Below are 26,011 nucleotides of genomic sequence, written 5' to 3' on the forward strand. Positions count from 1 at the left end.
AGCTCATTTTACACATGTGGAACTGATAAAGTGACTTGCTCAAGCTCACACAGTTAGTAAATGTCTAACACCAGATTTGAACTCAGGAAGATGAGTCCTCCAGACTCCATGCCCACTATTCTTATCTATACACCTAGCTAACTATGCCTTTAAATCACTCTGACTCTCATTGAATGGCCAAAAATAACTTGGTGCATTTAGCCATTCTGAGAATGTGACTAATTCAAAGTGATTAAATACCATTCAATTTCCATTATTTGGGAAAATATCATACAAATATAATATTCTGTAATTAAAAAACCTTACTGACTCATATTACCAATAACAAATGTAAATTATATATGACCATTCTATAGTAAATGAGAAAAAGCAGTGAAAAGAACTGAGGAGAAAACTAAATTTGAATCTTGGTTTTAATCACACTAGTTATGTGACCTTGGAGGAATTTTGCCTCTGAGACTTGGTTTCTTCATCTATAAATTGGGTGTGCCATCTTTTCCCTGTATACCTCACAGAATTATTGTAAGGGAAGTTTGTAAGTCAAAGAAACTATATACTTGTGATTCCTTTATCATCAACATCACCATCATCACCACTACCACCACCACTGTACCTCAGGAGTTTGAGGTCTATCAATTGTCATGCAAATATCCAGGTCACCCTATTTGAACCCAAATCCATTTTTGGAAGATACAAGTAAGTTCAATTTGGTGTCTGGAAACTCTTAAGAATACTGGTGGATAAAACTATACTGATTATCACTATCATGAAAAAAATACAAATTCATTAGTCATTTACTAATTAATCTGGTGGCTGGGTACAAAGGGCAGCAGGTTATTGGTCCAGACAATTATACAGGAGAAACAACTTTAATGTGCCAGCTACTCAACTATTGAAAGTTTTTATGATTATATAATCATTTGTAGTTTTAAATGTTAAAAGTTCATTTTGACTTTAAAATTTTTCAGCATTCTTCTATCACTATTTCAATTACCCTAATTTTAAAATCTCAGACTTTGAGAATGCATCCTTGTTTTTGTTTGGCTCTAAATCAAGAAACTATAATTAAAATGTAATATTTTCTTTGACTTTTTTAAAGGGAGACTATTTAATATACTGTTTCAAGTATAATGAAAAAATTTTAAGAAAATGAAAACATCAAAATTTCCCTTCCTTTTTTGGATTTCAACATGTCTTCCATTTGCCCAGAAATTACTAATGTCTTAAACAGATTCTGATACTCATCCAAATAAAAAAAAGGTTAAAAACTTAAAAGCATATTGCATGTACAAATAGGATACTGTTTTTCAAGAATCCATACTTACCTTTGCCCAGTATCTGAATGCAATTATCAAAGGGACAAGTTTAGGTTCTAGTTTTCCAAGAGCAGCTAAATGATTTGTGGTCAGACAAGCATTTTCATTTCCTGCACTCACTTTACACATGAGGCCACTAAAACAATGAAAAAACAAAAGAAAACCTCAAGATAGAGAACTAGTTTTTCTTCCCTCATATTAAGATTATCAGAAAAGTTTGAAAACTTCATTTGGCATCTAAAAAAAAACCCCTACTGAGCTGAAACTACTTCATAGTTCAACATATGAAAAGTGTTTCTAAGAAACAGGCATGAATGAAAGGCTAATTTCTATTAAAAACAGGCACAGTAGAAATGTGTTTCACAAAACAGGACAACTGTGTCCAGGGAAAAGCAGACATTCACACCTACCAAAGAGTAAGTGTTGCTTTTTATGTGACTACAGATGGATAGACCGACAGCTGGACATTTTCATGCTAATACACTATTGCTGCAAAATGCATCCAAAATGGAGTGATGAAAAATCAGCAGATCAGTTTTAGTCACATTAATTAAAATGAAATCTTTGCTCCCCCACAAAAAAACTATTTTCTTTGATGGAATTGACTAAAAATAAAGTGACTTCTACCCAAATTGCCCAAAATATAGCAAATGTCAAAAGTAAATTTATGAAATAATAATGTATATATCAACTTATTCTGGAAATTGAATCACTTAGACAATTACATATGTTTGCTTGTTGATCTATATGACCTTAATGCCTATAAATAGTAGATACAAACTGAGACCTTTGTTTTTCTCGGCACACCACCACTGGCACCCTAGCATGGAAATCTGCATCAATATCAGTGAAAGATTCTGAGGAAAGAAAAAAATATTGTGCAAGTTAATAAAAGCTTTTGTAAAAATAGAACTGGATAAAAGTGCAAGAACTAGGAGAGACTTTTCTGCTTTGGTGTTTAAAAGAGAGCTTTTTTTTTTTAAATCTACATGGGGGGTGATGATCAACCTTGATGAACTTGCTCATTCCATCAGTGCAACAATCAGAGATAATTTTGGGCTGTCTGCAATGGAGGATATCATCTGTATCCAGAGAAAGAATTGTGGAGTTTGAACAAAGACCAAAGACTATTACCTTCAATTTGGGGAAAAAAAACCCCTTATTTTTATTATGTATTATGTATCTCTTATACTTTATTTTTCTTCCTTATGGATATGATTTCTCTCTCATCACATTTAATTTAGATCAATGCATACCATGAAAAAAATGTAAAGCCTTAACAGACTACCTTCTGTGGGGGGTGGGGGAAGAGAAGCAAGATTGCGGGGGGGGGGGGGGGGGGAATTGTAAAACTCAAAATAAATAAAATCATTCTTTAAAAAAAGGCTTTGACTTTGTATAAAAATGAAAGATTCAAGTACAAGGTCCTCAAACATAAATGCAGCACATCTGAAAGGTCTAATCCACCGGCTGATTGGCATGGAAACTATGACTTGCTCCATTTTTGACCTAGGATGGCTCTTGGACAGTCAGGTGAGACCCTGCTCCTGGAGCCATCCAAATTAGTGCCAAACTTAGTGTTGAGATCCATACATTTGCTTGGAATTCTTGAACTAAGGGACCCAACAAACTTCAGACTCTCCAGTAACTGTGTTTATTGGAGAAATTTTCTTTTTGATTTTTTAAAATGCCATGGGAAAAGTTGATGGCTGGTTAGGAAAGCATGCAGACCATATTACATCATACTACTAATTTTTAAAGGGGTAGCAGACCATGATACTTAAGTGACACTTAAGAATTTGAATATTATAAATATTACTAAAATTTTTCCTACCACTTATCTATAATCATCAAACTTACTATTTTAAAAAGAAAGCTTTTGGACATTTATGCTAATAACCTCCATGGGAAAGAAGTGGTCCAGGAGCCAAAAGGCTTGGCTTCAGGTCCTGCCTCTGCTACATCCTATCACACACAAACTGTGTGATCTGAAATGGGTGGTTCAGTCTTGTACACGACTCCTGAAGCTGTAAGCTGCGTAGATTGAGGGCATTTCCTTATCAAGATGTTCTCTCTGTAAATGAGTCCCGATTATTATTCCCTTCCTGGTATTTATATGGATTATATTGTTTTCTTGTAGTCTTTCCTGTATATTTTTTAAAAGCAGGGCCTATTTTTCAGTTTTTAAGTCTTTGTATCCCCAGGGCTTGTGGCTGACACAGAATGGGCACTTAATACTTGCTGATTGATGGATCTTGGGAAAAATCAAAATGAGATATGGAAAAGACCAACTCCAGTGATAGTGATATTTTCACATTTTACATGAGTTCCACAAGGGAAGTAAAAGTAGCAGAGCTGGGAACTGAATCCAGTGCTTCTGACTCCCAAATTGGTGATCTTTTACACTATACCAAAATAACTTGGATATCACAACTAATATAATCTTTTGTACTCTGACCATAAAAAACAGAAGAGTGTTTTGCAACTTGCCATCAATAACTGGCAAATTGATAAATGATGCCTAGATTGACATTTCTTCTTACTTAAACTTTGTCATCTTCTCTTCTTTAGGAACTTTTAGTGATGAAAATAGGATAAACCGCTTGTGTCTACTTTTACTTCCTAGGCTCAATGCTTAAGTTTTATTAAAAATGCCTTTTTGAGATGCTATGGGTAGGCAGCAAATTAATTATTAGACAATGATTCCCTTCACCTATAAATACAATTACTTATGGATATTGCATTAAGCAACTGAAAAACTTTAGCTTGACCACCAGACTGCTTCAAAATTCCCTTCAGGTTTGAAGCAAAGATGAGGTTATATAATATATATGTATGCATGCAAATCAAAGCTAAAGAACAATTGTAAAAGGGAATAGGCAATAATTTACATATTTTAAAGTTGCAGACTGTCATTTATTTCAACTGAAGCTCTCTAAATTTATTTAACTCATCACTATAAGAGTTAGGGGGTTTAAAGATGCATGGTACAATGGAAAGAATGTTGTCTTGGGAGTCAAGAAGGTTAGGCTTAGTTCAAATGATATTAATTAAGCAAGTCCCTTAAACTTTTTTGGGTCTCAATCTTCTCTTGTAGAAAATAAATAGGGTGGAGGGAAGTACTTATCTATAAAATCTCAAAATTCCATTATCTTTCATGCTATTCTAACTTCTTAAGTATGTATGATTTATAAAAGTCTTAAATTATGTCCCAAACAAATATATTAGGTCCAATATATTAGGTTAAAATCTAATTCATTTTTTTGGAACACGTTTCATCCATAACAGGATCATACTTAACCTAACAAACTATTTATAATACAACTAACTAGTAGGATTTATAGCCTGGAAGAATGAAAAGAATTTGAGTTAGGGGACTTATCTTTCACACATATATTCATACTATATATATATATCTCATGTTTCTTTTTTTCAAAATGTCAGGATTAAATGGTCAATTTCAACACAAATAATTTTAAGAATACAAATAAAAAATATAACTCTTACCACTGTTCTTTAAATTTTCTTGAATAAGTAAGAGTACATCTGGTTGAGTCATCTATGAAATAATCCAAATACATCAAAAAATGAGACAGACAAGTTTATAAGTGGTTTAATCTTAATTGTGATTATATACAGTTCAAAACAAATATACATACTGATACTAAAATGAAAAGTCTAATAATTACAAAGGTATATGTGTATTAGGTATTTATTCTTTTGGACACAAAACTTTCTCTTTTAAACTATGATGAAAATAACCAGATCAACAACTATTACATAGTTACAGTTTGGAAAGTGGGCACCTAGGCAATTGGAATAATAAATAACGAATAGTACCTCATCTGTGGAAGGCTTTGGGGAATAGCTCACCCAGAGTCATAAGGATCAAATAAGAAGTATTATGATTGGGTGATAACTGATTAGAACATTCAGAGTTTAAAGGCTTCCAATTTTCAATTCATGATTGGTTGGTGAGTTACCCAAGTAATCATAAAAACCAATCACCATGGGTATGGAGAAAACTAGGGAAATGAAGTGAATAAAGCATTAGCACGATGGCAGGGGGGAGGAGTAAAGTAGTGGAAATACAGAAAGCAATGGGAGGATTATTATTATACTGACATCAATCAGCATTTCCATTTCTGTTCTTTGGAACAACTAGTTCCTCAACTATGCTGGGTGACCAAAGATAATATTATTAAAAGGAGAGACTTTTCAGTTTTTACTCAAAGGGGCATAATATTACCAGGAAAACCTTAGCAAAGTTTCTGACTATATTTGTATATTCCAAATTATGAAAAGAATAACATGCTATAGAAAAAATGTTTAAAAAATATTCTGTGAGGTTGGGACTTCCCCCCCCAATTATGAGTAACAAGAAGAGGAGGCTATATATAAAGATCAAAGAAGAATAAGAGGGTTAGATTAGATAAGGAGGAGACAGGTTCCTTCTAGTTCTTAATCCTGATTATATATAGAGAAATCTGAATGGATCAGATATCCTGGGTACCAAGCCCAGCTTTCCCATTATCTCCAGGCCTGAATGAATAAATTAATCACTTTGAGTTTTAGTTTTCTCATTGGCAAATGAGGAGAAAGGGAGGTAGTAAACGAAGTGATCTCTAAGGTTTCTTCCAATTCTAAAATTCTATTACTAGAATCTTTTCAAACATATTCACCATGACTCCTTAAAAGTTTACTACATATTATGATCCACAACAACTATTACCAAAGGTCATGTAATTTAAAAGAGCAATTGGACCAGAGTGGCAGTTTTCTAATTATGGTCCATGAATCCCTAGGGGTCTCCTAGATTAAAACTATTTTTTGCAATAATACTAAAACATTATCTATCTATTAAAATAATTCTCCTTTTTTTCCTACTATATATTTGTGTGAGGCTGGATTTTCTTCACATACTTCAATCAAAACAACATGTAGCAACAGAATTAAAATAGAAGCAGAGACAAAAATGTAGCTGTCTTCTATTAAATCAAATATTAAAGTGATTTGCAAAAAAATGCAAAATTGGGGCGGCTAGGTGGCGCAGTTGGATAAAGCACTGGCCCTGGGGTCAGGAGTACCTAGGTTCAAATCCGGTCTCAGAGACTTGATAATTACCTAGCTGTGTGGCCTTGGGCAAGCCACTTAACCCCACTGCCTTGCAAAAAAAAAAAAAAAAAAAATATATATATATATATATATGCAAAATTATATCATTCTTCTCACTAAATAGTTTTGTTTGAGTAGTTATTTTTTTCATATAAATGATATTTAGGTTAACATGAAATAGGTTTGTTATTTTTAAATGAATTAATACATACTTTAAAATTTAACAGTATTATATTCTAACATGGTAAAAGTCAATAGATTGGAGTTTTGGGGATCTTCAATAAACTTTCAGATTGTTAAAGGGTCCTGAGACTAAAAAATCTGATAACCATTAGACTAGAAAATTAAAGAACATTGGACTGTTGGATATAAAGAAACTCCTTGTGAGCAAAACTTACCAATCTTTATAGTCATAATGATAACTTAGTACAGTGCTTTATATTTAATAAATTTGTTATTATTAAGGATGTATATTGTGAGAGAAAACTAAAACAAAAACAAAAACTCATTACCAGGAAATTTTTAAGTTTCTTTTCAAGTAAACAAAAACTAGCAAACTGTCAGATTCAACAGAACAGCAGCTTGGTAGCTACCTGTAGAGACTATTAAGATCATATATTCAAAGATAAAGTTTCATTAAATCAAAGGTTATTTATAAGGTATGGCAAATGGCTACCACAAAAAACAAGCTGAAATGTCCAAGAAAGCTGGCACAATTTCAATTAATGTTGGTGTTTATCTAAAAATCACTCCAGAGAAAGAGTTCAAATAAAGTTAACAGAATATATTTATAAAATTCATATTCATAAAAATTTCATCACAATTTTCTATGGTTTTAGAAAAAAATTTCCTACTTACGGTGGCTGGAAATTGAACATCAATGTTTAAATCCGAATTTTTGAAACCAAATCTGCTATAAGATGACCCATACAATCTTAAAGAACAATCTAAAAATAAAAATACTCTCATCAGCAAAATTTAATTTATAAAGATTTCCCAAAAAAAAGGTGAGCTTTCTTTTCCTTCCCCAAAAGAGGGAATCAAATTAAATAGGTTCACATATAAAAGCAAATATAAATTAAATTCAGGACAAATAAAGAGTATCCAAGTTCAGTATAGCTTAGTTTCACTACTAAAGTATATATATTTTTAATAAGTTTTAATTAAGCCAAGAAATTGCTTCTTCATTTAATTATTTTATATTTCATGCAGAAAATGAAATTCATAGATTTGCACACTTTCAAGAAAATATTACAATTAAATGTGATTAGAGATTCAAATACAGCATTATGAGAAACTGACATTATTTTGAAAAACATAGAAGATAAAATCTAATTTTGGTTTAATATTTGAAACCTTAAAAGGACTGAGAAACAAAAACAAATATTACATTTCATTCTAACCCCACATTTATTTTTTTCTTTCATTCTTTTCTTTTTAAAACAAGATCCTGTCAATAATTAACCATATAGAGGCGTTGTGGTGAAGTGGAAAGAGCAGCAGACTTGGAGGCAGAGGACCTGGGTCTGAATCTTGGCTCTCTTACTAACTAGCTATGTGTCTCTGGGCAAGTCACAATTTCTCTGGGCATCTGTTTCCTCATCTGTAAGGTGGGGACTAACGTAGATGACCTCTAAGGTTATTTTCAGGGCTAAATCCTATAAAACTAATACCTCAGAGGGTTGTTGTGAGGAAGGTGGTTTGTAAACTTTCAAGTCTTGTAAAATTGTGAACTATTACTATTTTGGGAAACAAATCATGGAATCAATCCTTTTGTAACCTGAATCATTCTCATAATACCTCATAAAATATACAAGTACATGTCACAAAAATATTTACACAAGATAATCACTTTAGAGACAACAACTCTTTAAGAATACTTACAATGGCATAGATTGAATTTAAAAGACTATACAAGACAGGACACATCCCCCTTTCCAGTAGATCGAGCCTCAAGGAAATGCAGTTTCTGGCAAAATATTTTAAGTTTATATTCTTTATTTGTACTGTGCAACTTAATTTTGAGTATTACTATTTTTGTCAGAAAATTATTGTTCTTCCTTCATGTAATTTTAAAGGTTTTTTTTTGTTTTCATGTGACTTATTTCTTGGGACTACAAAATTTTCCCATTATAAATCTATTCAATTTAATAATTGCAAAAAAGATTTACTTTGCAGCTAACTTTTCAGAGAGGCATTTTATTGCATATAAAGTAAGGCACAGGATAAATCAATAAGAAAAAAAATTTCTTTATTTCTATTAAAGTACACATAAGCCTTACAGTACTGTTAAAGGTAAAAAGGAATTAATAGTACTCTTTTAGACATAACTGATGATTCTTTTGATAATGCCATGACAGCTACACCCATAATCACTTGCCTAAACTAACACAGAAAAAACAAAACACATTGAAACAGTGAAAAACTTAAAACAGGAGAGATTATGTAATATTGCAGACTTCTTGAGAAATCAATATTTTACAACGAATAAACTCACAAAGAATCTTTTCTACACTCATTTCCAATTGTTTCTTAAAAAATAGTTCATGATGTTTAAAAATCATTTAATTCAAACAACTTTACAAATGAGGAGCCAATTTACAAAACTGAGACCCAGAGAGGAAAAGTAACTTACTCTAAGTCATATAGTTAATAGTGATAGAATCAGGATTTGGACCCAGAGCCTGAGACTCCAAATCCAGTGGTTTTTCCATTTCACCATAACTGCCTCTGTGGCTTAACTAAACTTATTTTTGCATGTGGAAAAAAAAAAATCACAGTGATCCAAGATTTATCTTTGTTCTATATCTAGATAAATCTTGGATCTCACTGATCAGGAGTGTTCTTTCTAGCAGTGCAGAACACAATACATCCATGCCTTCAAACTTGTGTGCCTACTGTCCATGTCCTCCTCTAAGTCAACACTCCACAATTAAGTTCAGCTGTAGTCTTTAATTTAGGCCTTATAAGTAGTCTGATATTATGTCGGCATTATTATGATAAATGCAGGTTGTGTGGAAATCCTCTGTCTTGCTATTAACTAGCATTTTTCTTTTTCTGATTATACATCTATTTAATATAATTTTAATACTGTTTCTTATATACATTATTTTACTGGTAATTTGTTGCAGACTATTCACACCCAATATATATCTCTCCATCGTCCTTTTGGTGAATTCACAACTTTAATGCCTTGGAGGAATGTGGTATTCTTCATTTGCAGCCATGTAACACCAATGAAAGAATGCCAATGAGATAAAGATGGGTATGTATTTCAGAAATAAGTTTAGGAATGCTAATGTGAAGTTTCCCAAGTGCAAACCAGCAAGTTCTCTTTCTTTTCTTCAGTTCTGGGCTCAGTTTACTATCTGTCTGCAGTCCATGTTCTACATAACAATTGATGGATCAGCCCTATATCTTGACCACATTTGTGATAAATTCTAGTTTCTTCCCATGTGGTTCAACTTTTGAATGATTGTGGATTTTATTTAGGAGGCTACAAAATTTGGGGCATGATGCAATCAACACAATATAATCCACAAATAGAAACATCCAGAGGTCTTCACTATCTAAAAGGAAAATTATAGAAGACAATTTGGACTTTACGTGGACATTCTCCATGATAGCAGCAAGTACCTTTAGTTAGCAAACATCTATTCTATGCTTTGTTTGAAATTTTTAAAGCTTATTGTTGTTAAATTCAATAAATTCTTTTAGAAAAAAAGTTTGTTGTACTCCATTTTATGATTTTAATACATGCATAGGTGACATCATAATGGAGACCCTCTATAGGAGCACTGTGTTCTAGCTTTTTTTAAAAAAGTAAGTCCACAGTGGTTTTTTAAAATTCTTGAAGCTGTATGGCTATAAATAAGATATAATATATCATAGAATATCATTTGCAAAATCCTAGTCATTTATTTTTTTATACCTTCATCAAAGATGCTCTTAACTTTTTGTGGCTTATTTTCATATATTGTAGAGATGGAGAACCCAGGCATATGGATCAGGAAGTACTATTTTTGCTATTGCTCTTTTGAGTAGTAATAATGGCTATGATTGTTTCCTCCTTTTAAATATTATTTTATTGATGTTCTTTCCTTCTTGTTATATACATTAGTTGTGTCTGAAAATGCTTCCTGAATTATTAACTCGCAGTTCACCATGAGACTCTGTACAGAAGGTATATATCTTCAGACTTCTAAAGACACTAGTAGTCACTGAGAGTTCTGAAGTGGCAAGTTTTTTTTTGTTTTATATTATGTTCACCATGTAAATTATTATTCTGGTTTTGCTTTTATATTACTCTGCATTATTTTATGCAAGTCTTCTTAATTTTGTCTTTGCTCTTCATATTTGCCACTTCTTCTGGCACAGTTATATCCAATTACATTTACATACTACTATTTGTTCAGTCATTTCCTAATCAATAAGCATTCACTTTTTAGTTCTTTGCTGCAACAGAAAGTATTGCTATAAATATTTTTGTATGTTGGGAAAACATAGCTTTCATCTTCTTGGATCATTTGCCTACTAGGAGTTGCACTGTGTCAAGAGATATATATATAGAGAGAGCTGAGTGACTTTTGTATATTTCTAAAGCATTTTCTAGAAAAATTTCTAGCTCTATCAGTAGTGCATATATGTGCCTGTATTTACACAAGCCCTATTAAGTATTTTCATCGATTTTAAAATTTAGTATATTCCTCATTTTGAAGGGCACTCATATTTTTGTCATTTCTCATATAAATTCTTTTGTGTGCCTTTGGTCGGGTCCAACTGTTCTTCTCATATTTATTTTCTTCAGTGCCATTTTCATTTTCTAATAAGACACATTGGTAACTTTTTTTTTTAAGAATTCAAAAATGGTAATGTTACTTGTCATTTAAGTTGCTAACTTATCACAGAAATCTTGTTAAGTCTTATTCTTTCTTTAGAATCTTCTCATCTGATATCCTTGTTCAAATTTGATCTTTAAATGCTCTTGGCTAAATGGATTTCCTCTCAAATGATATCTTGTTTCCCCCCATCACTGAATCTCCTTGTTTTATGAAAGTCATATTGTTCATAATCCTCCTGTCATTCTCTAAAATATTTTTATATTCTAAAGCGATTTTTTTTTTAGTTTTTTTGCAAGGCAATGGGGTTAAAGTGGCTTGCCTAAGGCCACACAGCTAGGTAAGTATTAAGTGTCTGAGGCCAGATTTAAGCTCAGGTCCTCCTGAACTCCAGGGCTGGTGTTCTATGCACTGTGCAACCTAGCCGCCCCATAAAGTGATTTTTATCATATCTTTCTGCTCGGAAGGGAGATTGTTGGCTAAGGGTTTCTAGATTCTTTTGGTCTTCTAATTATGGCAATCAATTTATAACACTTGATTCTTTATCTATTTCCTATTTTTTTATATCAACACTATTAAAATTTTAACTTTTAAAAAATACATTGGAGCCGTTTTAATTGTATCATACTTTCTTAATTTTATTCATTTTTCTCATGAAGTATTGTTTCAGATTTTTGCTCTAATAAGTCAATGGTGTAAATATAAAGAGAAAACTTATTTGAGAATAAGTTCCAGCATGGATAATTGTTCCCTGTTAATATATAACAAATTTTATTTTTTATCATGTTATTTGGTGCTGAAATGCTCAAAGTCTCCCAACTTTCTTCCCAAAGTATTCATGACGTGTAGCAGTGTATATAGTCTATTAGCCATTGCTCTTCTTTCATTTTTTAAAATTCTGAGTTCTAATATATTTTTCACTGTTCTCTATACCATTTTTGTGCTGAAGTAACTGACAATGTTTATGTTGATTTAATTTGGAGGGTCTTCAAAGAATTTCTTCCTTTGCAACAGATAATACATAAATTATAATTGTCTTCAGGGTGATTTTTTTGGTTTATGCTCATCATGATCTCAACAAAATAAGATGATCAACTGCCCCTTGCTTTGGATTAAAAAAAAGATAAAAACCAATTTTGTCAATTCTTCTATTTGTTTTTTCAAGAACAACATGGGAGCCATCTTTCCATGTAGTTTTAACTTCATTTTATCTTCTGTTACAGTTTGTTGTGGGGATTATTAATAGTGGTAAAATTAAGTTCCTCCATTTACTTGTGCCTGGATGATGTGTTCACATTTTAGAGTTTCAACACCTAAGATAAATTTTATAATCTAAAAATTACGATTCCAACATTGTACTGTATACATCATTTTGTGTATTAATTACATGGATTGCCAAAGTCAGAGAATTCTTTACCTAGTGGCCAGTCTACTGGTGATGAGCCTCTCAATAATTAGCTAGGCTGGTCTAAAAAAAAAAAAAGCAGTTTGTCCCCAGGAACATAGTCATAATCTTTATAGCATGGTAGAGGCTTCCAGAGCTTGTACTCCAAAGGCATTAAGCCTTTGAAAACTCAGGGTCACCTCTATGTAATAAAGAGGTATTAGATAATACTTTTGTCCAATGACAAAAATTTTGGCTTTTACTCAATTCAAAATTATTTTTAATAGGTGAAAAGTGGAAAGGAATATTTTCTATCTCTGTATTATACCTATGTAAAATACAGAGATATATTTTATACCTTCATATTTAAATATGAATATAGTGATATAAAATATGAGAATTTTGTGTTGACAATCCAACATGGAAAACTTGTAGCATGTGTGATTAAGAAAGAAGTCATATGGGAAAAAACCCTTAACTGCAGTTTGCATAAGTAATTTTACCTTGGATGTGGACAATATATAGAAAGAGCTTCAGGACAGACCATGTCCCTTAATGGTTAAATATCACCACCAGTGAGAAGTAATGCAAGAGTACTATGTTAACTATATAAATCAAAAGGCAAGTCTAGAGAATACCTGGTAACTTCTGATGGAACAGTTTTTCCATGGTATGTTTTATTTCAAGTCTTTGTTCTAAGTCTTCATTATTTAAGCCAAACTCCTCTACCACTTTGTCAATGGCAACACCAATAGCTTTTATCTGGGAGGGTGTTGGTGGAGGCAAGGTAGTAAGCAGCTGTTCTTCATGTTTTTCCTTAAGATAAATTGTTAGATTAAGCACTTAGAAAGAACAATTAGACACATACTAATTCATTCTAATACTTCACTGAGGCAAAGCTCAAGGGGAAGTTTCTGGAGTTCCCTTTTATATTCCCTCACCCTTTTCCCAGGTGTTTCAGCCATATTCAATAAATACTTTAACATATGTTTTATATGGATAAATGATTGTGGAAAAAATAAAGAGAAAAATTAAGGGAAAACATTAAAAATGGCAATTATAAAATGACATCATTACTACTGATATAGTCTGTGTATATATAAGCAGGTGTTTAAATGTCTAGTACCTGACTAGATGATTTCATCCATATCAAGAAATTATGGTGCAGGTTACTGGTCCGCACCTTCATACTTACTCTGATGGATCCAATATGTAAATATGTAAATATCAAGGGGATCATTTTTCAGTTGATGAGGGACAGCAAGATATAAATGCTTTCCCATCCTGTGATTCATATTCATATCTGTGCATAAATCTTCTTCCTAACATGTTAGTCTAATATTCTGTCGATACCAATACAACATTATTGCTAGTCATCTATTAATCTTAGCTTTTAGCTACTAGACTGGCTAATCAATCTAGATTTTAAGTTCTTTATACTTTTTACACTAGCTTTTGCACACAATTCATCAGTGGTACTATGATGCTGTCTACTTAGCCCCATTGTAAGTCTTTCTTCTATTATCATAATTCTTCTGAGGTTATGGAAGACTATAATCTGCAGCCATATGGTTATTATGCAAAGATAATTCATGGTGAAAAGACAGACTTATGTGTCAGAAAGATGTCTGGGAGCAATGAAAATATGTTGTAGGTTAGTTTTTTTTTTGTAGGTTAGTTTTGTAGAACTTATTTCCCTTTCATCTTCTTCATTATAAAGGAAGGCTTTCTGGGATAGGATGAGGAGATAAGATTTAAAAAAAAAAGAAAATATAAGTGATATGAAAACAAGATTTATCAATAAAAATTTATATTAAAAAAGTACTATATAATTTCCCAAATGGAATCCTGTCAATCCTTCTATCCAATTCTTAGCTCACTGTCCATCTGAAGTATATTTTCAAGATTGACAGACCAGCTGAATAGACTGCTCATTCAATTATATGTCTCACTCTGAACCCTTATTATTCATATAATTTGTTCTGCTGGTGCAGATTAATAGGCTTATCTTATCTGAGAAATCATGGATCCCTACTGAGGAGTTCTTGTAGTATTCTAGGGCCAGCTGAATTTACTTGTAATAAGCAGTAATTTCAAAATAGGGGGCATTTAGAGTTATATCACTCAACTGCTAATTTCAGTAGGAAAATGAGCAAGAGACAGCCTTAAGCTAAAGAATGAAAAGAAATTCTAAATGCAATGGAAAATTTTGTTATTGTGATTTTGAATTGGTTGAGGGAAATCTTGGGAAGATCTTTGTTAAAGAAGAAGAGAGTGGGCTGAAAAATTAGAAGGATTTAGACTGGAATACAAAAAGAGCCAAGGGGTAGAAAGAATAAAAACAGAAAAGAATAGAAATCAGCAAGAAGTTGGTAAAAAGGTAAACTGATAAAATAGCCAAATGACAAAGGTTATAAATTGATAAGATAAAGGAAAAGAAGTTAGGCTGTGAATATCAAGGGGCAATCAAATAATAGATCTATCAGGGTATTAAAAGGTCTCCACAAAAAGAATTTCTGTTTGCCACAGAAATTCAAGTGGCATTTCTTATAATAATGATATGGTCAAATGACAGTTACCTTGTCTTAAAGTGTAAGCTAGGATCTGTCCTGATTTTTTTTACACTCTAGGCTATTAAGAAAATTAAAAGTTTTCTTTAAAAACCCCCACAAAATTGAACTTGTTTCAATGTGAAAACAAAGAAAAAGGGATAGTGGGAAATCCTGACATGAAACAGAAAACCTGAAAAGTGGAAAAAAAAATGTGATTTAGAAAGCAATGGGAAGAAAAGTCACATTAGGGCTATGCTGAACTGGATATGATAGTTCTAGAAATGATGATGTGTAAGCACAGATACTACCAGGTAAGAAGTTATTTAGTAAAGTTCAAAGAAGAAGATATGAAAAAGAAGAAGCTGGTAAAGATCTGCTGGAGGTAATTATTTGTGAACCTAATAGGGATGTCAGCCATCTTTCTAAGGTAAATATTTAGAAAATAAGAAAAGACCTTCTGGAGACATGTAAAACTAAATGACTAAGGGCAGCTAGGTGGTGTATACAAAGGAGCACCAGTCCTGGAGTTAGGAGGACCTGGATTCAAGTTTGACCTCAGATATTTAATATTCACCTAGTTGTATGATCTTGGGCAAGTCACTTAACCCCTACTGTCTTACAAAAACGACCAACCCCCCCCCCCAAAAAAACCTAGATAAATAATAACAATTCAAGCTGAATTACATGGAAATGGATGATACTGCCAAAAGGAATCTAGAAAGCATTACTAAAAAATTATTCAGCCTTGAATAAGAAACTAAAATGCTTATAACATCACCACTGCAGGCAAGAACTTCTTTAACAGATTAAAATATAGAAACGACAGCCTTGGAGCAGCTAGGTGGCACAATGGGTAGAGCACCGTCCCTGGAGTCAGGAGTACCTGAGTTCAAATCCGGCCTCAGACACTTAATAATTACCTAGCTGTGTGGCCTTGGGCAAGCCACTGAACCCCATTGCCTTGCAGAGAGAGAGAGAGAGAGAGAGAGAGAGAGAGAGAGAAATGATAGCCTCCTGAGAAAGTTAAAATTCTTTCTTACAAAGGATCAATAAAAACATATTCCTGGAGTTTTACAAATCTATTTGAAAAGGTCTTAAGCTTATATCCGTCAAGCTAGAAATTATAGAGTACAACTAAAATATTGTAAGACTAGCAGTAGAGGCATTCAGAAATTCACAAGAGATAAAATACAAGAAAGGAGACAGTTATAAAAAACATAGTCCCAGTGGTCTACATGCAGATGTGCAGCATTGCATGTGTGTGTGTGTATGTGTATGTGTGTGTTTGTGTGTAGAGTCAACTAGAGTGCCAAGTGAAAGAAAGCAAGCTAGAATACATAGGCATCACTGAGAATTGGAGACCTATATTAGACTTCTATATTAGAAGTTGTCCTGAATGGGAATATCTTATTCAAAAAGGGATAAGAAAGCGAGAGGATAAATTAAAATTGCATATTATGAAGAAATGATGTTGAACTGGAGCATGGAGGTAGGGTAAAGAACATTTGGATGAAAGTCAATTAAAGTAGAAATAGCAGTAATAACAAGAAATACTACATTCTAACTGGATAGAAGGAGAAAACAGTGAATTTGAGAAAAGAGATTATAAGTCCAGCATGACAGTATAATATAATAGGCAATTGCAATTATGTGTTTATCTAATGGAATAGGACCGTTAATTATTTTTTACAATAATGTTAATGATAATTTCATCCTTTGAATGGAGGATTCAATCTTGTAACTGATTCTCACAAACAAGTAGGAATTGGCTGCTAGGAGTGGAAATAATGGAAAACTTATGAAGTGACTACTCCATATTAGAATCTGGGATAGAGAAGGGAAGTTAAATTGAGAACAGTTTCATACACTAGATTTCTGGAAAGATTTCAAAGAAAGGACAAAAATAGGACAAAATGAAAGTGATCAATGTGGACATCCAGGTAAGAAATAATTCAATAATTTTTTAAAATTATAGAAGATGGAAACAAGAGCAGTAACAGAGCATGTGTGATGGTCCTAATCAGGAGTGCTAAAACTCAGAATAAGCTGAGACTTAAGACCTTTGGGTTTTTAGCCATCTTGAAGAAAAGATGATAACAGGACCTAGAAAAAACAGAGCTGTCAAATATTTTGCTTCTTATTTCTCTGCCATGGAGAATGGTCTTTATACTTAGAGTAGGGAAAAATGGTGGATTTAATCTCCAGATAAATAGTAAGATAGTTTAAAAAACTACCTAGGAACCATTAAGGAATTCAAGTCACTTGGCTCAGATATAACTGAAATGGTAGATGTGATGACTAAGCTCTCTACTATAATCTGAACAAGACCATAGAGAATAGGAAAGGCATTGCAGGACTGGAGAAGAACAAATGTTCTGATTTTTGAAAGCAGGAAAAGAATATATAAACTATAAGGCAATGAGCTTGATTTCAAATGCTGCCAAAAAATTTTAAAGTATATTAAAGGCACAATTGGTAAACATCCAAAAAAGGAGGCAGTTACAGAGAGCCAGCATTGCTTTATCAAGGACAGGTTATAGCAGACTAAACTTATTTATTTTTGACAGTATTACTGGACTGACAGATTGCAACTTAACTTAATCAACAAGCATTTATCAAGTGTCTACCATATGCCAAGCACTGTGCAAGATGCTGATGATAAAAAGAATTGTCTCATACAATTCTAGGGTAAAAGATGTGGGTCAGATGATAGTAAAATTAGGTGTATTAAGAACTGTTTGAAAGTCAAGAGTATAGTTTGGTGTCAATATGGAAAGTTTTCAGGTGGAATATCTGAGGGATTGGTAAGGGAATAGCTAATTTATGATTAGTCAAATTTTTGAGTCTCTTGTCAGGTTAGAATACTGGGTCAAATCTAATAAAGATGAAATTCAATGGGGAAAATGTAAACATATCAATGTTAATATATACATGTAGGTATGTATGTGTATACACATTCACATGTACAAGTTAGAAGTATAAAGACAGTTCTTGTTTTACATAAATCTGCATTATACATATTCAATTTTATGTATATTCACCTTAAAAAAATACATTAACTTTATTGTACAGTACCATGGTTTCTCTGCTCTTGTCTCATAGCTTGGCACTCCAGTCTCTCATCCTACCCCACCAAAAAAAGTCTTTTAAAAAACTACTACCAAGTGAAAGCAGAACAGACTCCTGGAGATTGTTATCATTGGATAGGAGGCCTGATTTCAGACCTTCGGGGTATAGAGAGGAGACTTCTGTCCTGCTCTTCCCAGCTGCTTGTGTGTCCAGCCTGCATGTTCCTGGCTCTCCTGCACGTTCCTTCCCTTACTATAGCTTTTCTATTCCTGGCCTCCTGTGTCCCTGAACCATGTGCTGGTTCCCTCTTTCCACTGGTCTGCGATCCCCATTCTGTTTCCATTCTTCCTCCTTTCCCCACATCCATTGACAAATTTGCATTACCTAAAAATTACTTTATGGAGGTCTGCAGAACAGTCCACTAACATAAAGTGAGTACTGTCTATCTCTAGAAAAGTGTGCATCTGAAAAGATTTGAGGGATTTAGCTAATAGAATCTTAAGACTTCATCAAGAGAGACAAAAGCAAGGCTGGGGAGGCAATAGAAACATTGCCCTGATCTGATCGTAACTTCAGGAACTGAGAAACCAGGAAGCTTTCAGAGAATAGTAACCTAGATCGAGGTGATTATAAATAGTCCAACCCTTTTATTTTACACAAGAGGAAACTGAGGACCAGAGAGGGAAATGACTTACAAAATATATTAAAGGACATGATAGGATTCATATTAAAGTCTCTGGCTCTAAATCCAGCCTTCTTGATCATCCAGTGTTATAAAATCATGCCATATGAAGACTAGCTGACAGACATGAGGATGTTTAGAAGACTCAGGAATAACATCTAGTAACTCTAGAATAGTCATCTACAAATGTCAGAAGGGCTGTCATAGCAAAGAAGGAGTATATGAGTTCTGTTAAACTCCAAAGATCAGCATAAGAAGCAGTGAAGGTAACCGGCATAGACACAAACTTATACTTGATGAAACAACTGTTGTCATCTAAAGGTGAATGAGCTGCCTTGGCACAAAGGGATCTCCTCTTCACCAGAGATCTGTAATAAAAAATTAGATGATCCCTTGAGGAGATTCTTCTTCAGATTTAGATTGGATTAGAGAGCCTGTAAGGGTCTATTCCATCTCAGAAATTTGATGGTCTGTGCTATATCTTCTATACAGAATTCTTACTTGGATTTTGCACAAGACAGTCTTTGGCACATTGGTAAACAATTTTGGTGAACATATTCATGAAATTGACCATCAGAGGTTCATTTAGCAATATCCTCTGTGGCAGACATCAAAGAATTTTGTGTGTGATTCTTATGCCTGGGAGATAACAGTTATAAATTATACCAAAATTCCCATATATACTTATTGAAACACTTGTTTATAATCAACCAAGAGCAAAATCTGTCTCGATATTGTATGATTTTGAAGATGCAGTTTTCTGTAGTGCATGCTCTGTAAAATTTGCCTACTTGGTCTTTATATTTTCATTAACAATACTCTCTACATATGTGCACAGAGGTTAAATTAATTAGTTTAAATTAATTAAATTCTTAAGATTTTATGGAGATGAGGATAGGCATGTGGGTTGTATTTATTGATATCTTCTTGGTTGCTTTTATTTGTTGTTTTTTTTTTTTAGATTTTTTCAAGACAATGGGGCTAAGTGGCTTGCCCAAGGCCACACAGCTAGGTAATTATTAAGTGTCTGAGGTTGGATTTGAACCAAGGTACTCCTGACTCCAAGGCCAGTGCTCTATCCACTGTGCCACCTAGCCGCCCCGCTTTTATTTGTAATAATACAACCTTTAACTTTTCAGAATCATCATTTTGTAGATTTTGGAAATAGATCTAAGGGATTTTAAAACTGTTCTGCCTTGTGTATTTCCTCTGAATATATTTGATCTATTCGGATCATCTTCTGGACTTCATTGTTTTGGGTGCCATTTCTAGTTCCTCATCAGCTACTAAAAAAGAGGCCAAATGTAATGATTCTTCTCTGACTATTAATAGATTAATATAAAAATCTGGCAAATTTTTATATTATAATGAATTGATGCTTTTGGCTATAAATACTCCTACTTAGTTGGGTCTCACACTAAGTCTTCTGCAGAATTGTTTCTTCCAACACTTCATTTCATTGTTTTGTGAAGCAAAACTGCTCTTAATCTTTCCATATCCACCTCTACAATATTTAGCAAATGAGCTTGTTATATAAACTGATGATATGCTCAGTTATCATATATCTCCAATGAGCAAAGATTTTTAAGTGTTCCCTAGCTGAGACAATACTTAGATCCTTTTCATCTCCTTGTTGTGGTGATGTGAATGCTGTTTAAATTCTCCATGAATAACCATTTCCCATAGCTTGTTCAAATACATTAGGTAAGAGCTACTGTAATTACATGTAGCATTTTCTTTATCTTTTTTCTAATTTTCTAATTTTAATGTAATAACAATAATTGCATTTATACAGCACTTTGAAATTCATAAAACACTTTTCTCACAACAACCCTGTGAGTTAGAGTGATAGAATTATCCCCATTGTATATATGGGGAAACTAAAGCTCTGAGAGATTGAGTTACTTGCCCATGAACACAGCTAGCAAGTATCTGGAGGCAGGATTTGAATGCAGGTTTCCTTATTCAAGTCCAACACTATGCCACACTACCTCCATGAAGTCAATGATCTGAATATCATGCTGACAGATAATGCTGAAAGGAGTTCCACTTTAGTACCCAGACATTTCTTTTCTACTAAGACACAGTAAATTTCATTTAAAAAAAACTGATAATTGTCTAGTGTTTGCTTGTCCTGCCCAATATCTTCTGATGCCTTCTGAAACAAGTACTGTTGATACATATAAAAGGCTTCCAAGTAATTTATATGCCTCTGGTCTCTTTAATTTCTTAATTCTGAACCATATTTTGCCAATGCATTTTTTCGGCTGTATTTCCTGTGCCCGCCTTCATACTGAAGTCACTGAATATTAAGGTATGTGTTCATTTGGTTTTGAGGAATTTGTCAAGTTCTTCATACTTTTTCCTCTGCAAGAAATGTTATCACATATGCTACAATTATTGTTATGGCAGTCCCCTTTGTCTATGTTTATCAGGAGATTTGGCCACGATGTGATGATCAGGACATTTCATGAAGTGATATTTTTGTTGCCCTCTGAATAAAATCAGCCCTGTCAACTCCTTTACTCATTTCTACAAAGAGAACCTGGGTCTATGCCATCCTTCTATTTAATTCCAATTTGTGCCTTCTGTTGTCAATACAAACACGGTTCAGTTTCTCCAATACCATGATAACTTCCTGGGTAACTGGAAAAAAATCCTGTATGAGTAACAAGTAAACAGTCTGTAAAGGCTTACACAGATGTTTTCTTTACTGCTACTTTGCTTCCAATGAATACAAGCAAAAGGGAGTTGCACAGATCTAGGGGCAAATTTTTATCTAATTCACATCAGGCATGGGATAGTGCATAGAGAACTGGTTTTGAAGCCAATAAGAACAGGGTTCAAGTCCTGTCTTTGACACATACTGGCTGTGTGACTCTGGGCAGGTCTCTTACCCTTTTAGTGTCCTAATCAATTCTCTAAGACTATATGTTGCAGAGAAGGTGCCCAATCTGGGAGAAACCCTTCTATCAAATGAAATCACAAGTTCAGTCTCTACTATGTATTATTAGCATAGCTGGACACTTTATCACTGAATATCCAGTGTTCTGTGATGAACTTCTTCACTTAGCTAGGCTGATCATTAGGCAGAAGGCATAGTCTCCTACCGTGACCCTAGCAAAATCAGAGTATTAATGAAAAGAAAGATATGACTATCAAAATAACTGATAAAAAATCAATTTCTATGCATATTAATCAAATTATGTTACATATGAACTTACCTTTATGTTTTTCTTGTGTCTCTTCTCTTTGATGTGTTTATGGGCAGATACAATGGATTCAACTAAGACATCACAGAGTTTGCATATATATTTTGCTGTGGGGTAGTTTCGTGAGCGCTGAAATTTAGAAACATATAAATATTGCCACTCATAAATTAGTCCAAAAGTTAGTTCCTGCAACATAGTAAGATAACTTTATTTACCATTACCCATCACTAACTTTAAGTCATTGAATATAATCCCAGAAATTTTGGAAATAAGTTATATTTATTTGGAATACCATATAATTTAATTCTACTGAATGTAATCTAAAATGTAATGTTTGATCTTTAATAATAAAAAAGTAACATTTAAATAATTCCAACATTAAAAAACTGACTATAGCTAATGAAAGTCCGTGAGAAAACATTACCTTTCTTAGTCTGTCAATGCAATCTCTCTTTAATCGTTCCTCAGCCTGTCGTAAGCCCAGTAATTCTTTCACTGACAGCACTGATTCATCTATAACAGGGCCATCCATATCTTCCTCTTGATCATACTCTTCTTTTCTAGTTCTCCTTGATTTTCTGGGTTTCTTTGGCTTCTTGTTTTCTTAAGTTAAAATGAATTTCATTATTAACATTCAACTTAAATAATGTTAGATGTGACATTTTAGCTGAAAAGACTGGAATGTTGAAAAGATTGTGGCTTTTCTGTAGTCAATTCATTTGAATTTTTAAGTACCTCATCTGGATTTTTTCAATCCTTTTATAAGGTATTTAAAGGATTCTTTCTGGAAATTTTAATTTAAACTTTTTGTTCTTATTTCACATTGATCATTAAATTTATCAGTCATTTCTTAAAACAAAGAATAAGAGGGGGGGGAAAACAAACAGTTCAAACCAATTAACATAATTCAATCTGACAGTATATTCAATACTCCAGTCAGTTTTCCACCCCTGCAAAGACAAAATGTATTTTCTGAACTCTTCTATAGGGTCACGTTTCTTAGAAATTATAATCATGAGGTATCCAGATTTTTGTTTTTGTTCATTGTTCTTATAGAATGCTTAGAAAATGGAAAGCCTTAAGGAAGAAAATCTACTTCAGTTATTTTTTATTTTTTTCCTTGTGGTTTCATGGAAAAGAAATTTAAGGGAACAGATTATGACTTCTGGAAAGCATGCTTATATCTACTATTCAGATAAAAAGTCAACTTCTGCTCAATTATAATTTCTTTTTGAGGACAGGAATTACATCACCAAAAATATTTGTTATCCTTTGTAACTAGCAGTGTCCATGTTAGAAATACTTCAAAAATCTTTTGGTAAATTGAATTCAGACAAACATTCATTTTTAACTCAACAGGGTAAAAATCTCAACTCAAAGCAATGACAAAAAACCCCCCATATTGGACTCAAGAATAAAACACACATCACAAAAGAAAACCAATATTTAGCTATTAAATATTTCAGTAAAAGGTAATTTATAAAACATCTCAAAGTCTTTAGACCAAAAAAAGTCAGAATATATGAATTCTTACTAACATTAAACTATTCCTATTTTCTTCAAAATTTTTATTTTTCCTCATTCCTCATTACCTATTTAGTTTACATATTTTAAGTAACATCAAGAAGGGGAAAAGGTTAATATTATGAAAAAAATTTTGTTACACAAATAAATTTATTTCTTCATGAATTCTACCAGATTCTCATTTCTCTCAGGCTAAACAAATAATTTGTTCCTCTTACTAAATGTAAACATTTTTCTATGGATTGAAACAAGGATTATGGGAATAAATATTAAAAAACCCTGTTATATGGTTGATTGCATCTTGGATGAGTCCTTGCATAGTTTTTTTTAAATTTAAGTATTAAAGGTTAAGTTAACTTAAGGGTTAAGTGACTTGCCCAGGGTCACACAGCTAAGCGATTATTAAGTATATGAGGCTAGATTTGAACTCAGGTACTCCTGACTCCAGAGCCATTGCTCTATCCATTATACCACCTAGCTGCCCCCCTTGCACAGTTCTGAAATGAAGCTATCTGAATCTCAAGTTCAAGTTCTGATTCTTATGGTTCAAAGAGAAGTTTTAGAAATTATTCTTTTGAAGTGTAAGCCATAAACACTATTACTAAGTCAAATAAATGGCATAACTCAGCATGTTATACCATATGTATAGGACAAGTAATGAGTCAGTCATTTAAAAAAGAAAAATTTTGTGGCAGTTGGAGGTCCTGAATCTTCATTCCAAACCAAAAGAAACAAAAAAAAATAGTTAACAAAAGCTGTATATACTTAGCAACACTGCTTATACCACCACATAATAAACATAAATTATGTTTTCTGAGAAACTTCTAAAAATATTATCTCTGGCTACTGGTAAAAAAAAAAGTCAAAAAATAACAGTGAAAGTGTATTTGAAAAATTGTATAAAGGGAAGGTCACTAACAAAAATCTTTAAAGGAGAGTGTTATAAAGAAATGAAACATTTTAGGGAGAGGATTAAGAAATCTTAGAAGGTGAAACATCTGAGATTCAAAAATAAGTACATTACCCTGAAATCAGGAAGAACTAAGTTCAAATCCAGTCTCAATTACTTACTAGCTGTCTAACACTGGGGAAATCATATAACCTGCTTGCCTCAATTTCTTTAATTATAAAATGGGAATAATAACCTCCCAGCATGATCCTTGTGAAGATTAGAAGAGATAATGATGGTAAAACATTCAGCACAAGTCTACTACACAGTAACTGCTTAATAAGTGCTTGTTTCCTTTTCTTCCTAAGTAGCAATTATTATAAGCTGCCTCCTTTAGTGAGATCAGCAAAAAAGATATCTCTGTAAGGTTTCTAGATTAAAAGTTGCTGTTGTAAACCTTCAAGTGGATTCCTTACTTCATAAAATCAATCTAAATAATCTCAATAATAGGAAACAGAAGTAAACTAAATTGAAGTCATGAGATAGGGCATTACGAATGACTTTTAAAAAGGAATCTATAATTGTTAAAAATTGTAAGTGAATATACTACCTTAATGGCATTAATCGAAAACAATCCAACAGTTATTATTATCAGTATATTAAAATGAATTACAATTCTTCCATTCTCCTAACAATTTGATTAGGAAATTAATACTGAAAATTTTCTTCCAAAGGAACTTATAGCAGTAGCACAGTCAAATGTTTTTAAATTATGTCAAACCACTTTAATGAAAGTGGTTATCCAAGTTTGTAACATACAATGTTGTCAAAAGCTGCTCAGAACACATCATCAAGAATGATTTTAATTCAGATATGGCTCTATTATCATTTGCCCCATCTTTTAATAATGTAATCTTCCCTCAGGGACTATGTTTGAATTATATTTTCCTCATCACCAAGGGATTTTTCTACCTTGAGACCTAGCAATAACAGATTATTGTTAGTGCAATTTCTGATTACCTGTATTAATACCTGGATGTTACTGGGAATTGGTTGGCATAGGGAGGAGTTAAGGTAATGATGAAGTATATCCAGTGACTTTGCTTCTTTGGGCTTTATTCTTGGAGGATAGAAAGAGGTGGCAGGAGAAGTTTGAGAACCATTTAATTTTTACATGGAACCAAGGTTCTTTATCTTGTAGCTTACACAACAAATCCAAACAATTATCATAATATTTGGATGGTAGTAGCTATATTTTACAGCGACTTTCTATTTCTATAGAGATACCATATTGTCTACATACAGTGGAGGAATTGAAGACTGTTGATATTGACCAAAATTCAGTTACCATGGGGGGAAAATGGTAAATAAAAAGTAATTGGGGCAAAGTAACTCAAAAAAGGCCTAGAATGAATGCATAGCATGTAGGA

At 32.9% G+C, this 26,011-nt stretch overlaps 1 protein-coding gene across 4 annotated transcripts in view; it reads right to left on the reverse strand.

Annotated features, from left to right (window-relative positions):
* Window positions 1-26,011, reverse strand: part of TUT7 (terminal uridylyl transferase 7) — an 85,709-nt gene that overhangs the window by 54,171 nt on the left and 5,527 nt on the right. For all 4 annotated transcript variants that reach the window (XM_074200933.1, XM_074200934.1, XM_074200935.1 and 1 more), the window contains 7 exons: window positions 22,593-22,771; window positions 22,181-22,297; window positions 13,292-13,469; window positions 7,290-7,378; window positions 4,824-4,875; window positions 2,104-2,173; window positions 1,326-1,452 (listed from right to left, as the gene is read on the reverse strand). In XM_074200933.1, coding sequence (XP_074057034.1) covers window positions 1,326-1,452; window positions 2,104-2,173; window positions 4,824-4,875; window positions 7,290-7,378; window positions 13,292-13,469; window positions 22,181-22,297; window positions 22,593-22,771 — 812 coding nt within the window. The remainder of the gene's footprint in view (window positions 1-1,325; window positions 1,453-2,103; window positions 2,174-4,823; window positions 4,876-7,289; window positions 7,379-13,291; window positions 13,470-22,180; window positions 22,298-22,592; window positions 22,772-26,011) is intronic.

The sequence above is a fragment of the Macrotis lagotis genome, chromosome X, assembly GCF_037893015.1.
Source record: "Macrotis lagotis isolate mMagLag1 chromosome X, bilby.v1.9.chrom.fasta, whole genome shotgun sequence".
Lineage (NCBI taxonomy): Eukaryota > Metazoa > Chordata > Mammalia > Peramelemorphia > Peramelidae > Macrotis > Macrotis lagotis.